The following is a 16,400-nucleotide window of genomic DNA, read 5'->3' as shown; positions in this document are numbered from 1 at the left end:
GTATATTGTTTTTACATATTTTTTTCAAATAAGTATTAAAGTTTAATTATAGTTTTTTTTTATTCTTTAAAATTCAAAGTAAAAGGAAGTTGAAAATAAAAAATTGTCAGAGATAAATATAAAAAAAAGTTAATAAAAAAGAATCTTTGAATGGTGTTTAGTTTCCTGTGTGGTTAGAAATTCAAGTCACAATACAACGACGATAGTCATGGAATGCGCAATCGTCCCGTGGGACTTTTAGTATTTTCTTTAGCGAAAAGTAAATCAAAACTAAACCCCCTTTGGATTTTTCTCGCCTCAAGGCATGTGCCGAGATTATTTACACGACGAATCGGATCTTCCTTGATTCAATTAACTTCCTCTCTATTTCACAAGTAATAAAAATATGTGTTTTTTCTGCTTCATAAAACGATATTATATGTGAAGTGTAACACCATCAAAATTATCGTTATTATTAATTATTCTATTTTCTCTTATATACGGGGGGGAGGACATCGTTTCATTTTGCTTTTTATTAGAAAATTAATTAACAACATTCTATCTAAATGAAAAAGACACTTTTTATTTATATATCTAAAATTAAATATTTATTTTAAATTATTCATGCAATAATATTCAATTTTGAAGAAAAATTGAAATTTTGTGTTCATAAAAAGCAATTTCTTTTTTGTTTTGTATAAAACATTAGAATTTTAATTTAAAAAAGTGGAAAATTTTTCGCAGTAAATGCGCAAAATGAATATATTCTTAATTCCAATTATAAATAACGTATTATATTCTAGGGAAATATCAAATTACATATAAAGAAAATACATGTAATGTATATTTAATGCTCGATACCCTATAATTAGAAACTAATGATAATATTATGTATAAATATTCGCAACATAGTGATTAATAAAATCGAATATTTCACTATGTTAATGCTGTTTTAATATATAAATAGTTAAATAATTTTTAATTTAATTTAAAAGAGTATTTTTTCATTCTAAAAAGGTGAGATTGAGAAATTTCTTCTTTTATCATTATTAAATGTCATTATATAATATATATATTTTAATAATAGAAATGTAATTATTTTTTTCAGAAAGAATTTTTTTTTTGGAAATATTTTATGCAAACTTGTAGCAAAGTAAACAATTTGGCTGAACGCAAGGAATATTTGGAATAAAAGGTGGAAGATGCAGTATACTTGGCCTTTGAGAAAAATCTGTAAACTGATGATGTTCACGTAATTGATGATTATATTGAAGTCCCGAGTCAAAATAATGATTGTACTGCAAATTCAATGCAATTGAACTCTCACGATCAATTCTCGAAGTTCCTGATTTACCAAAAGAGAAATTATTTCCACAAAAGTTGGTGTTTTCAAAATTTTTAGCAACTGGTTCAGATATTACATTTAAAAGGCAATAACTTTCGCCTAAATGATTTGTTGGATGCAGTGGAGGCAAAGTGAATGTCTGTTTAAAGAAAATAAATTTAGAAAATTAATTAATTGATAATTGAAAATAGAAAACAAACAATAAAATATTTCTACAAACCTTGGATGAATTTTTTAAATCTTGATTAAGGACTTCTGGGAGTTGATCGATTTTTGGTGGATGAAAAGCGGATATTCCCGGACAATGGGAATCAATGGTTGAGGATTTTTCGGTACAAGAAAAATATTCAATTGCTTTGAGGAGATCCTGACCACATCTTTGCAATACCAATTGAAGTACAGAAAGTTTTGTATTTGGAAATAGTCGAACAAGAGTTTCCATTGATGTTTGCGATACAGCGCAATCTGTTTTCTTAATTAATTTCTCTTTTATTTTCGGGAACAAACTGATGCCACTACCTTCATGTTCAGATTTGGTTTCTTCATTTTTCTCCTATGCACAGGTATATATAATCATTGTAAAATTCTATTTTATTTATTTCAAGTTTAATGAATTTTCAATTAAATTAAATATTTAAGATTATTAGAAATGAAAATTGTTCAGTTTACTTGATTTTTCAGCTCAAAAATATTGTGTTCTTCCTTTTCAATGCAATCGTTGGAATCTTCGGGCGGATTATTTGTACTTGTATCCAAAGTGACGGGATTTCCCTCTTTATTATTTTTATTCGTATCAGGATCTGTTACTGTCATTCCAAATATTTTTCCTGGTGGTAGGCGATTAATTTTTTGTCCTGTCGTCACTTTTGCCATACAAAGAGCTATTGCATCTTCGGCAGCCTGTTGTCGTTTCAAAGCGACCTAAAAAAAAGTAAGAAACAAATATTAGATTAAATAAAACAGAAATTAGAAAAAATAAATCTTTTGCAAGTTTTGTAATAAATTAATAATTGTTTTATCAATTATTTTATATATGAATTTAAATATATTGCTTTCAGGAATCACTTAGCATTTGACTAAAATTACCAAAGTGCGAATATTCACTGGATATACATATATAATCAGAAACAGTTTGAGATTTTGTGGGATGAAGTGTTATAGACGTAGGATCGAGTGACTCTAATGCCTATGCAAACAGAAATGAAATACTATACCGAAGCTTAATGGATTTTGCCTTTAATGATACCAGACAAGAAAAACGATTGTGATGAGTAAACTGTGTTTGTTACATTAACAAAAATGATTTTTCACAAAATTTTCATGTAAGTGCAATTTTTTATTTGAAAAAAAAAAATAAATTTGCTAGTATTATCTTTACAAAAAGTAATTGCAGTATTTAATTAATTAAGTACCTACAAAAATATATATTTAAATATTTTAATTATTAAATTTATTTAAATTTAAAAAAAAGTAGGTCACGTTTCTCACCTGTGCAGCCATAACTCGTTGACGTTCAGCAATTAGTGAACATTTTACACAAAAACAATCGCGATAACGACATTCTCTTTTGTGACCTCTCAACCAAGATATCAGTCCATGATTTCTGCATCTTGCACATTTAGGTTTTCTTTGTTTAACATTAGAATCGTCATTTTCTTCTAATTTCTTTGATTTCCCACGAAGCATTGTTTTATCTTCAGTTTATGTTCTTCAAGATTGAAAACTTTAATTTTTCACTTTCAAATATTTTTGTATTTTAATAATATTAAATACTTCATAATTTTAATTTTTTCCAGTTTGTTGTTAATTGAAGAAATGATTTTAGAAAAATAGTCAAAGAAATTTTTTCTTTAAAGTTTGAGAAGAATAAATGAGAAAAAATTAGTACATTTTTTTTTTTTCAATTAGGATAGGAAATTTTTAACTTGTTTTTTTCCTTATTTTCAAAAAATTTTCATATTCACTTGAAATTTAATGTTAGATTAAGTTTCCTAAATGTTTGATAGTTGAACACTGACTGAAGATAAAACTCTCATCGTGAATCCCAAAAATTTCTTCAGAATTCGGTTATAGATTGTCAAGTTTCAATTGGTTGCTCCCCTAGTAACCACACTTTATCTCTATTGAGAAGAAATCTTCACTGGACCACCCTTACGCTTGGATTGGTTCTACTTTGTTTACCTTCTCCGCCTCGATGTTCACAGCATTGGTTTAGTTTAAACAAATATACAAGTAGCACACACAAATAAAAAGAAGTAAATTCTCTTTAAACTTTTTGTTATTTTATAAAAAACATTTTACATAAAACATACAAATAACATAACATTTTTAAAAATTAAATTCATAAATTTCTCAAAATTAATCACGTTATTAAAAAAGAAAATTACAATTGAGGTAAAATAGTTTTTTTTTGTTAAATGGAGAATATTAAAGGGATATTAAAAAATACTCATTTTTTATACGTTTTTCTTTTCGTTTATTAATGAAAAATCAAATAGAGTGCCAATTATTATAGGTACAAATGTCAATTATTAGAACAATTGCCCTGCATTTCAAGAAACACTAATTTCTTTTTCCTTTATTTTTGAAGTTACAAAAAACATTCTCTCTAATATTAATAAATTCATCGTATTTTACAGTAAAAGAAAAAAACGTTTTTTTTTTTATTTAAAAAAAATAGAAAAAGAATTGATATTAATAGAATACGAAAAATTAGTTTAACCAACTCGCTTATTTTTCGTCGTTATTTTTTTTCTTTTTTAGAATTATGATGTACGACTTTGAAAACTTCAATCCGTTACATTAAATATATTCGTTGATAGCATTTTATATTTATTTAATTCTGCGCTGATACTTATTAAAAATTTCTGCATTCATGTGATATGCAAATTCATCATCTCACTAAGTCAACAATTCTACTATGTTAAACTATATTTTTTGTAATATTAAAAAATATTTCTATTGCAACGTTTGTGTAGAGATATATATATTTATATATAAATTGATATAATATTATAATTATCAATATAGATTTTTTCATATTTCATGTTTTGAATACAGAAATTTTTAACAGTATAGAAAAACTTCACTATAATTTTCGTCAAGTATTTTTTTTTAATTATTCAGCAGATAAATGATTTTTCATTTGGCATAGATTAAAAAATTTTTTTTATTAATAATATAAAATGTAAATATAAGCGATTAAAATAATTTATTATTATAAATATAAATGCATCAGTTAAAATAATTTCTGATAAAATGAATGTCTTGCACTTGTTCCTTTTTTTTATCGAGAAAAATTAAATTCGTCAAAACATACAAAATTATGTAAATTACTTTTAAAATGAGTAATTTTTTACTTTCCAGGGATATTTAAAATATAAAATATATTTTTAAATAATTTTTAAAAATAAATATAAAAAATATCCCAGGGAATGAGAGAAATTTTCTTGACGAATTTCTTTAATTTTTTTTTTTTTGCTTTTTTTAATTTCCTGACAATATAATATATACGAAAAATGTATATCGTTTGAGTAAAATTTATGAAATTTAAAAATCGAAATTTATTATCAAGCGATAGTCAAACTTGGCTTATTAAAAGGACAATTAATATTATATGTATATATTTTATATAATAAACGTATAATCACGCAACGATTTTTTTTGTGCATACGATTATTGTGCTCACAGTAATAATTAGTTGGCTCGTTGAGAAACTTACAAACTTATATTATAAATTTAAAACAATCATTGCTTGTATGGCTGAACTTTCCATTTTATTAATTAACTTTTAAAGCACCTTCCGCCAGGAATTTTCATAATTTGTCGGCAGAAAAATTGAAATTTCTTGTTATTCGTGTAAAATGACAAGAGTAATGCGGCAGAAAGAAGAATCGTTATCGACCACGATTCTGAAGGGAATCGGTGAAGAAACGAGCTACTTTTCGACTAATCTCAATTTGTTTCTGTTTTATTATTTTTTTTTTTTTTGGGTTCTTTAATACACAATACCATGATTCATTTCCTTATCACCGATTGGCCCCAAAAATCGAAAGATTACCTTTCCTTTCATCTTTTCTAACTGTACAACTTTTTCGCTTTTTTTTGTCGATCCTAGAATTTTTTTAATTTTTTTTTTTTTTTGCGATTTGGCTTGTTCGATGCGATGAAGATATGTATTACTCGATAGAAATTCAATTGTTTTTTTCTCTCAGTAAACATTGTTACAGTAACTATTATAATATTAAAAATTCATTGATAATTAATGTTTAATTAATGTAATTCAGTAATTATTATAAAATTCAGAAAGAATATTTTTTTTCATTGCTTTGTAAGAAAAATTTCTCTTTTAATGCAAACTTGTAAGCTGCATAACAAAACGTAGAATTTGTTCAAATATAACAAATTCCATTGTGTCTTTGTGTGTTTGATTATTTTTTTTTATCAAGCAAAAATGTCGAATAATGCAACTTTTTGTATTTTTTAAGTAACAGTTAAATATTATAAATATCATAACTATTTTCACTAGGCAAAGTTTGGCAATGAAAATGATTTAAAGCTGTGTTGTCTATTCAAACCTTGTTTTTTCTATCAAAATAAAATGAAATTTATTTATTTAACTTTTAAAACACAATAATAATTTTGAAATTGTCAAAAAATTGTTTTTCAATGTAGGATTAAAATTGATTGATAAAATTATTTTATCAATAAAAAAAAAATAGAAGTGGAAAATATTTTTTTATCAATTGCATTTCAATTGAAAGAAGAACACAGCTCCAATACATTTATCGACCCAGTTATAGTGTGCAGTTTATTTCTTTCATAGTGTCTCACGGGAAGACACGTTCCAGTTTCAGGTAACCCTCTAGAATCCCATGGGAAACGCCTCCGCACTTAGACTATAAAGTTAAAAGTACAAACTATAAGAATTCTCAATACATGTATAATGTATATATTGTATATACTATATAATCAAAAAACAGGTACTTAAGTTAAGAGGAACGAGTGCTCCGATTTTTTTCCAGATAAAAGTCTTCATTTTACATAATAGATCGTCATTTTTTTCCTTTGATAAATAATTTTTTTTATAATAATATATAATGTTAATTTGTTTGTTTGTTTGTATAATACATCTTTGAGATAAATTCAATGTGTATAATCCGCAAAAATGATTTTTTTCTTTTTGCATAAACTTTGAAAATATTCATGAGAATCCATATGGGTTACTTTTCTTTTTTCATGATCTCGTTTTAGTTAAAATAAAAGCGCTTTTCTTCTTTTTGTCACAAAAAGAGATACTAAAAATTTACGCTAAACTGAAAAATTGACGTCTATTTCGTCAATAATTGGGAAATTTTCTGTATAATTATTAACAATATGCTTTCTTTGAAATTGAAAAAAGTGTACATTTGGAATGGTACCTATTTTCCAAATGTGTGACAATTTTTTTTTCAAACAACGCATTTTTTTCATTAAATCATCGTTGGATTCATCTTCAACCTCTTTACAAATCTTCCCATAAATTAGTTTCATTTAGCAAACGATTTTTTTTGTTTTTTATTAAAAGAAAATTTTTCATTTTTTGAAAAATAAAAAATAAAATTCCTTAATATAAATATTTTTGAATTCTACCTAACATTTTAGAAAAATTAAATTTTTCTGTCACAATGTTAATTAAAATTTTATACTTAATTCATTACAAAAATGTCTTAAAATACATATATAATATTCTCAAGCTTAAGTAAATTTTTGTATATTTCTTATCAATGAGAAATGGAAGCTTAATTAAAGAACAATGATTTTAATTTACAATTTTGATTAAATAATTATTCTTATCTGTAAATGCGTCTGTCATCAGAATAATCAATAAATTAATTCGTTGTTCATTTATAAGCATTTAGTGAAAGACGATAATTCGTAAAATTGCTTGAATTTTGTTTTTTATCGTTGTTAAATATAGTGAAACCGATTAGAAGAATATTCTTAATTAATTATTCTTAATTTATTTTCTATTAACTTTTTTTTTGTTTAATTTTTAAATTCAGTCTCAGACACCTCAAAGTAGTATTCTCACTTTGGAATTCGGTATTTTTTTAACTTAGGCCAAAACCGTCGCTCATTTATCGACACTATTAATTTCTAGAATATTAATTATTATTATTATTCGTTAAAAAATGATTTTTATAAACTCAAAAAAAGAAGATTGCAAGAGGTCAAAGAGATCGTTTTCTTTTTTTTCTTTTGTAAAATGACAAATGCTACAATTTTACAACTACGGGCTACTTAAGAATGAGATTAAAAATTCTTTTTTTGGACGTTGACGCTATAAAATCCCTTCGCACAGTATTTCTAAAACGTCCACTACTTTTTTTTTAATTTTAAATATTTTTTTGCGAATTTGTGAGACTCGTTATACATTTAAGTACATATTTTTGCAAATTTTTTTTTTAATAAGGATTGCCCCATCGGTACGTTGGACTACAACACATTTATCCTGATCGCGACGATATTATTAAAACTCTAAATAGCATCGTTTTACAAAAATCTTAAAACTATTCAACAAAAATCAATCTCATATTAACAGTTCGTACATTTTTCTTTCATTTCTTTCTCTTCATTATTTTCATTTTTTTTTTTGTTTACTCATTATTTCCACATATTTGCATATGCTCTTTTACATGCACTGATTCGTCGTTCGCTTCACTGCATTTTGCACTTTCCTTCGAATATTATAATAATTTTGCAAAGACCTTCAGTTAAATGTAGAGAAGAAGGGTTCTTCTACCTACTGACCTAAACATAAACTAACAATGAGTAATTCATTTTCTGAAGGGTTGCAGATTTATTTAGAAATTATATTTAAGGTCATCTGGATAATTAAAATATAATTTTTTTTTAATTTTTCACTTGAAAATTGCTTTTAATCAAGAAGTTTCTTTATATGAAAGTTTATTACCTACATTTTAAAAATCAAAATTTCAGGTAATTGTCTTGATAATTATCGAAATTATTATTATTCTTTACTAAATATTTTTTTACTGATGTTTCTTGTTCTATTTTTATTAGACAATAAAATTATATATATTTATAATCATAATTACAACATACCAGACTTTATTGAAAATATCCATAAGTTTTGAAACTCTGGATTTGTTCCCTAGTTAGTAAAAATATTTTAAGTTCAGTCTTTCAATATATTTTAAAAAAAAATTTTAAGTAATCATCTGCACATTTCAATAAGCAGATAGTCTTCAACTCAAGATTAAGTAATTTTAATTAACATCTAAAATAAAATTAAAATAAATAGTCTGAATATAAACTATTTTTTTTACACTTATAAATGTATTTTTCGACATGGTCAATTCTGCACATAATTTCACAACCTTGAATATAATTACATATTATTGAATTCTAAACCCCTTAGGATTTTTAATAAATATTGTAGTCTATTATATTTATTGCCGAGAATGTTACGATTCTTAATCAATAAGATTGAATGATTAATAATTATCAATTAAATTTTCTTAATAAAAATTCTTGATTAAATACAATTTTTATAGTGAGATTATTGAAATGAAAATGAGAAGAGAGAAATTTGTTTCGTTGTTAGCCAAATGACTTTTAAATCTTATAATCTACATTTTGAAAATTGTATTTTCATTAACAATAATCATTTATTTATTTACTGTGCCTGTGTATGTATAAATAATATGTCACATTATTTTCATATTTAAAATTCACATGCAAATATCGAACTTTGGTTCATTTGAAAAATTGGAAATTTATTTCTTTTTATATTATGTGTAAATAGACTTTGTAGAAGCGAAATTCCAAATTAAAATCTTTTGCAGAAAAAATTTCTTTTTCTTCTTTACTTTTACATATATTTTATAAATATTTAATATTCTATGCACTGCATATCTATTTAAGCTTAATTATCTTGATATATTTTTTATATTAACCATGAATTGTTCAATTTTCAAATCAATAATAAAAAGGAATTTAACTTTAAAATGAAAATATTAGGTCCAAAAAAATTATTCTCAAAAAAAGTATTTATATTACGAGAAATGTTTAGTTTTTTTAAGTGAGCGAACGACGAAAATTGATCCATTCTGTATATTATTAGGAGATTGCCTGATTCATCGAGACTCCAATGTGGTTTTAACTGAACTTTTTTTTTAACACCTTCATGGAGTATAACTCGACGATGTATTTTGAATAATAAGCAGTAATTAATAACAAGAACAAGATTATTGGCCAATTACAAATAACATTTTTGTTTCTATTTTTTTTTGTTTTTTTTTGTTTTTTTTTTTTTTGTAATCGAGCAACTATCTCTTTCGTGTCAACTATTCTTATTTTCTAAATTGGGGGAAAATTTTTCTGGTCTATTTAAAATTTTCATGAAATAGGAAAGAGTCCTTTTCCAAAACTAGATCACGACCATCTGTGTTAAATAATTCTATCTTAATTTTTTTTTCACTCTTTCCTCTGCAATTAAATATTATATACCATAAATTCATAATTTACAAAATGTAACGGCCCCCTTTTTTCTATCTTAAGGATAATTTACCCGAAATTGTCGGCGGGCTCAGAACTCACGTCAATCGATCGACGAGTTTTTTTTTCATTTCAATCAGACTAGAAAAATCACTACTTGATTACGAATAAAAAATTAGAAAATGAAATAACTATTGTAATATTAATTACAAATTATGATAATTATTATTTATATTTTTCAATTGTTTTGAATTTATCAATAGCTGTTTAGATTTTTTCAATTTTCAAATTATCCCTTTTTTTGTTGAACTTTTTAAATTTTTATCCAATTTCTTTTTTTTAATTTATCAATTTTCACGCCGTTTTGATTTATCAAAAAATGTTTCAATTTTTGACAGAATTTTTAATCGTTTTTTTCCAAATTTTTTTCATGACGTGCGCATTTATTTCTTTTTAATGACTAATATAATTGGATTAATCGAATAATTTAGATAAAAGGGAAATTTTTTTTCATATATCAAATTTTTGGATAATAATATATGTGTGTGTGTAGAATTTATTACATAACGACACACTTTTCCTTAAAGCTTATTGCGTTACTGCTTTGTACCGGTTGCAACGAGACTGATCGATTTTTCTCAAGTGTTAATAAATCCCGGAAAAGAGTATTTACGTTATGATTCGTTTTTGCAGATGTCTCCAAAAAACCACAGCCCCAATTTGCTGCCTCCGCTGCTCCTTCGCTTAACGAAACCTCCCTGACAGAAGGGCTCTCGTCACACTTGTTTCCCACCTGTGTTGAGGAAAAAAATAATAAAATTTCATTAATTACAATAATAATTGTGATATTACATAAAAATTCATTTTTTTCACACTTTTATTAACTATATATATACATTTTTTTGCGAATTCTCACCAACATTATTGGTATCTGTGAAATATCTTGTCCTTTGAGCTCTCGAATAACGGCCCAAATTGGTCGAAGTTCCTCAAGGCTTTGCCGGGAGCAAACGGAATACACCAGAATGAAGGCATGTCCTTTGCTTATGGAAAGTCTTTGCATCGCAGGAAACTGATGAGACCCCGTTGTGTCCGTAATTTGAAGTGTGCAAATATTTTTGTTGCAGCTAATCACCTAAAAATCATGCCGCATTTTTCAATATATATATTTTTTTTCATTTTTGTTCTCGTGAAAAATATTTTTTTTATCAAATGGCACACTTCGCATCACGAACACAGCAGTAGATCTCACAAGTTCCCTTCTTTTTTTTTTTTTTTTTTTTTCTTCTTTTTTTTTCTTTCTCTCACCCCGTTTCTGCAATAGATGCTAGGCATGTGACATTCTGCCACTTTAGCTCTCTTTAACTTTAAGGAGGTTTATCGTTCAATGAATTATTCATGACCAAAAACCTCATATTGCACTTAGAGAAAGATTTACTTGGGTCAACTATATATTTCACATACATTCACACACATTTATAAATTCTGATTTTATAATCACTTAATTAAAATAATTTTGATCTTTCTGAAAAGTTTCACATTTATTTGTAAATAATTTAATTAAAAATTGAGTAATTAATAAAAAAAAAATTGATATTAAAAATAAAATGAATTAAAAAAATATTTGGAAATTGAGATTAAAAACAACATCATTGGAAAAAAGCAGATAGTGCAAATCAGACAATTATTTATTTTTAATTACACTCGAAAGAATTCTCCCGGTCTATAAATAATTTCTATTGATTGATTATTGCAAGTTTATGTTACTAGCTTTTAATAAAAAAGAATCTTCAGCTCCTTTTAGAAGTTCAAGTTTTCCTAATTTAGCAACTCTACAAGGTGAACTTTATTTTTTTCTAAACGAGTTTAATTTAAATTAAACTCTATTTATTTTTGTTCGATTATTTTTAATTAAAATTAATTACAATTTAATTATAAAAAACAAAATTCCTATAATTATTTTAAATTCTACTTTAAAATGCATCTTGATTTTTAAATAAAAATTCTTTTTTTTATCCAATAATAAAAATCAGATATTCTATCGACAATAAAACTCTTCACAGAAAATAAAAGTGAAGACTGGATTTTAACGATATCCATCTTTATTAGCTGCTGCGATCAATCCCTCGCAATCTCACTTCCTGAATCCTAAACCACAAGAATCTTTCCTAAATAGGGTGAATCTATTTCGTCCAAATTACAGATAAAAATGTTTCTATATTATTTAAGCTTTATGTAAAACTAATGTCTTTTTCATGAAAAAGAAATCTTATTAATGCAAAAAAAAATTTATGAGTAGAATAAATATTTTTTTAAATAGTGAAAGAAAAAATTTATTTACATTTTTTTTTTAAATAAAAGAAATTGTTAGCAAATTTAATTACATTCAAACTTATTTCATTGAAAATTTCTCTTCTCAGGAAAAGAGAAATCTTTCGTGAAAATTGAAATTACAGAAGGGGATTGCAGACTAACTCTTGAACTTCATTCCACAATTACACTAATGAATAAAGGAAACCAAGAGAGTGTTCTCCGACTTGTTTGCATGTTTTCTGATGTGAGTGAACGATCATAAAAGAGAGAAAGAAAGATACAAAAAAAACACCAAAAACATATTTCTCAACATTGTTTTGAAAACGCATAGATGAATAAAATCTATTTTATTTAAGTTCCTTTCAAAAAAAGTAAAATAGAATTTAAAAAAATTATTTTTATCAGAATAAATGATAATTACGATAAATTATAAATAAATTGAAAAATAATTTTAATTAATAAATGTGGATAGAATTTTTTTTTAATTGCTTTATAATTTAGTTAAAGTCAACGAATTTATGAGACGATGACAAAATTGCATTTTAGTGTGAGTTATGAAATTAACACGCCAAGTTCACTCACAGTATTTTCTATGGAAACACGAATAGGATCTTCCTATCCATACATAATTCTGCTTTTGATGATAAAACTTAATATTACATCCTTTACAACATTAATAATTAACTTAAAGAAGCAAGTATAAAATGAGTCAATGAGCAAAGAGACAATTTTATGGAAAAGTGAAAAAGCTAGTTTGTATGAAATAAATTTTTAGCTACATTTTGTATAAAAAAGACAAAAAGTATTCTTTTAATAATAAATTTTTTTTAAACAATAATTCTTCCCAAATATTGTTTTTAAAAATAGAAAAATTTAAATTCAAAAATCGGTGAAAAAAAGATACATATATGTATATTCAAAGACAACGACACAGATATGTGACACAATGAACCAGATAAACGATTAAATCTCCGTTTATGACTCTCCTGTTGTTTCAAGTTGGGAAATGTCAAAGCTGTTATGAGATCACAAAAGAGAAAACTAAAACTTCCAAAACTAGCTAAAATTACTTAAACAAGATTTACCGGAGATAAATTAATTTCAAATGAAATAACTTTCAACTGATAAGTGCGAAATTAATTGGTTAAAACAAATAAATTAATTTTTCCTAACAAATACCGAATAAATTAATTTCAACGAATCGAGATTTTAGATAAATCAACGTTAAAAACTAATAATTTTCAAATCAATTAATTATAATCAAAAAAATTTCCAACAAATTAGAACCGACTCTCACATTTCAAAGTAATAGAACAATATTTATAAATTTCTATAAATAAATTCCAACTAAATAAGTTTATCAAGGAAAAGCAAAAAGCTTTGTGAAAATAATGTATGAGACTGTGATAAAAAAAAGAATGTAAAACAAAGTTGTTAACTGGAACTCCCAGTTAAGAACATTGTTATTGAGGTATGAGAATTATTTGTTAAATATTTATTCCAACATACCTGTCTATAAGTGTCCTCAATAGTTGGTATATAAGATTCCCGAAAAGTTCCTTTCACGAAGCGTAAAACCAAAGAACTCTTTCCAACACCTCCAGCACCAAAGACAACGACCCGGTAGTCGTTACTCTGTTCCGGCATCCTGACATCTGCTGCCGCAATTGTAAAAGCTGGCCCGTTAAAAACGGGCACCTGATTTCCCTTTTAAAATTCGAATTCTACTCTCAAAATCTCCTCCAAGTTGACGTCAGTCGCTCCTAAAATTAAATTCAACATTAAACTAAAAAATAAACTTTGCTTTCGATTTAGTAAATCGAATTTTTTTTTTTTATCAATTTCTTATTAAAGAAATATTATTATTAAATTAAGAATCATTTATCAAAATAAAAACTAATAATATGAACTTTTACTTAATAACCACCTTCATGAACTAACGAAGGATTCAATCCAAAAACAGTGGGCGCGATCCATCTATATGTCCTTAGGATATCCGTTGATTTATCATCCAGAAGGTAGTGGAACAAAAAAAATTGAAAGGACTCAGACTCTTTTTCTCACTTGAACGATATTTTTCTTCTTTTCTTCACAAAACCAGAAAATTATCTTATTTTGATCAGCCTCTCTCTCTCTCTTTTTTTTCTCTTTTTCGTGCGTACGTTTATGAATTATAAACGCTTCCACGCGATATCTCACTTCTCACGTCGCGAACGTTACATAGTTGAAACACTCGGAGCTGCAAGTTTTGCGGCGTGAACTTTGATTAATTCGGGTGAAAACGAGGCGCGCACACCCACTGCACTGTATGAGTGGGTAGGTGCGCACTAAGCCAAAAGGACTTGTTCCATGGCGAAAAATCAATATTAGGAAAGGGTGGCACATGCACGCCTCCGCCGTAGACGCACTTCTCGTATGATATCAACAACCACGTTTTTCAAAGTTCTCAAATAAATCCCACGCGTCATCGTCATCCGATCAGTTTACTTATATAAATTACTCACCGAAATATCAATTTGTCGAAAATAAATTTTCTGCTTAGACTAAATTACATCAATTTTAAACTTTTAAATTATAATAAAAATTAAAATTCACTAATGAAAAATATATTTAAAAAATGTCTTAAAGTTCAAAAATGTTTCCCTTTTTCATTGTTTTTTAATTAATCTCTAAATACATTTATTATCTACATTTTATGAGTAAGCTAAACAGATTTATAAGATCTGAATATTTCAATTAAAAAAAAAAACACTCAAGAGTATATTTTCTTCCTCCCCTTAAATTGTATTTACAATCATCAATCAAAAGCCATTAACCATGAAGACAGAATCCATTTCGTATCATTTGATATATTTGATAAAACAGGATTCATTTCAAATCACAGGATATTTTTTTTATCGGATAAAACAAAATTTTTCAACGATAAAAATATATGTATAATTAATCGAGTTTTGTATATTTAATTTAATTATATTTATAATTTATTTATTCAATTAAAGATCCTTGTAAGAGTAAAATAATGGATCCCCAGAATAAAATGGATGATTTTAATTTCACTGTATATAGTAAAATCGTAATTTAAAATGACATTCTATTTTATCATAAGGATGATGAAAAAATATATATGTATAAATACCATGAGAAATCAGTTATTATGAATCCATTTCCGTAAATCCTTATTAAAAAAAGGACTTTTATCACTAAGAGCAGTCTCACAATTCACTTCACAAAAAAGCATGTATTCATCATTGGCCTTACTGTTTTTGAATTTTATTTAAGTAAAGCTTAACGCTAGGATTCTTTTACGACAGGATTTCTTATGAGGTTATCACTGCCTTCATTTTCAATTGCATCGTAAGTCCATTTTCTATTATTTCTGCAAAAATACAATTTTTGATTTAATGAAAACAGAATTAGAAATGTATGAAAAATTTTAATCATACCTGCATTCGTGACCGCATTTAATAGAACTACATTTAGGACATGGAAAATGACAGCCCAGACAATTTTTATTTAAACAATCACAAAGATTATCACCAGTTGCATGTAAAATTCCTTTTTCATCATATAAAACATTCTTCTTCTGCGGCTGAGAGAGTCGTCGATTTAATTTACGTTTTTCTCTTTCACTTGTCTCTGGATCAAAATTACGAAGAAATTTTTTTGTAACACTATCGACACCTTTTTGCTTTACACCTCTAGTGCTTTTCTATAATAAACACATTACAAATTACAATTAAACAATATAAATTCTATATTTTATAAACAATACTTACCCTCACAGCTCGTGTATCAAAGGGTTTATCCGATGAGCCATTCATTTTTAAAACAAATTTTTTCTAATTAAAACGGAGCTGATTTTCTATTGTTCGAAAATGAATTTATACTGAAAAAAATAACGTATAATTAATTAAATTATTGTAAGGGTATTTAGGTATTTATTTATATTTTCAAATAATACTTAACGTATATACAAAAACATAACCTAAAAATTCATTATCGTTTGATTAAATAATTTACAAATCTAATATAGACTTATATTATTATTATATATAATTGCACCTAAAGTTTATTACATACCTTTCAAATCCATAATTAATTAACTATTTCCGATTTTATATAATTTATATTCAAATAAAAAAAATGTTGACAGAAAAACGCAAATAACTTTAATGTTTTTCTTTTTTATTTCTGTTAATTTGGCAACGCTGCCGCATGTCGCTGCCTTCATTTACCCGCGAAACTAGAATATTTTTGAATA

At 25.8% G+C, this 16,400-nt stretch overlaps 3 protein-coding genes and 1 long non-coding RNA gene across 4 annotated transcripts; 1 reads left to right on the top strand and 3 right to left on the bottom strand.

The window, feature by feature from the left end:
• Positions 1–481: 481 nt before the first annotated feature.
• Positions 482–3,114, bottom strand: LOC127290783 (doublesex- and mab-3-related transcription factor 3-like). The gene is made up of 4 exons (XM_051319575.1): positions 2,813–3,114; positions 1,994–2,245; positions 1,545–1,877; positions 482–1,463 (listed from the first exon to the last, which is right to left on the bottom strand). Exons 1-4 carry the CDS (start codon positions 3,008–3,010, stop codon positions 1,113–1,115), a joined length of 1,134 nt encoding a protein of 377 aa, XP_051175532.1. The 5' UTR covers positions 3,011–3,114; the 3' UTR covers positions 482–1,112.
• On the top strand, positions 1,748–2,802 carry LOC127290784 (uncharacterized). Its single transcript, XR_007844476.1, has 3 exons — positions 1,748–1,887; positions 2,006–2,255; positions 2,383–2,802. It is a non-coding gene; the product is annotated as an uncharacterized LOC127290784 (long non-coding RNA).
• A 1,064-nt stretch (positions 3,115–4,178) lies between the features above and the next one.
• LOC127290766 (GTP-binding protein Di-Ras2) lies at positions 4,179–14,752 on the bottom strand. The gene is made up of 4 exons (XM_051319547.1): positions 14,067–14,752; positions 13,649–13,902; positions 10,743–10,961; positions 4,179–10,619 (listed from the first exon to the last, which is right to left on the bottom strand). The coding sequence occupies exons 2-4, from the start codon at positions 13,784–13,786 to the stop codon at positions 10,386–10,388; spliced, it is 591 nt and encodes a 196-aa protein (XP_051175504.1). The 5' UTR covers positions 13,787–13,902; positions 14,067–14,752; the 3' UTR covers positions 4,179–10,385.
• Positions 14,753–14,898: 146 nt separating this feature from the next.
• On the bottom strand, positions 14,899–16,370 carry LOC127290767 (ARL14 effector protein-like). The gene is made up of 4 exons (XM_051319548.1): positions 16,220–16,370; positions 15,916–16,025; positions 15,583–15,848; positions 14,899–15,515 (listed from the first exon to the last, which is right to left on the bottom strand). The coding sequence occupies exons 2-4, from the start codon at positions 15,958–15,960 to the stop codon at positions 15,431–15,433; spliced, it is 396 nt and encodes a 131-aa protein (XP_051175505.1). The 5' UTR covers positions 15,961–16,025; positions 16,220–16,370; the 3' UTR covers positions 14,899–15,430.
• Between the last annotated feature and the right edge of the window lie 30 nt (positions 16,371–16,400).

The sequence above is a fragment of the Leptopilina boulardi genome, unplaced genomic scaffold (genome assembly GCF_019393585.1).
Source record: "Leptopilina boulardi isolate dan_hultmark-lab unplaced genomic scaffold, ZJU_Lbou_2.1 LbouV2_80, whole genome shotgun sequence".
In the NCBI taxonomy this organism is placed as follows: domain Eukaryota; kingdom Metazoa; phylum Arthropoda; class Insecta; order Hymenoptera; family Figitidae; genus Leptopilina; species Leptopilina boulardi.
Note: the sequence above shows the minus strand (reverse complement) of the source record. Positions and strands in the feature narration are given on the sequence as shown.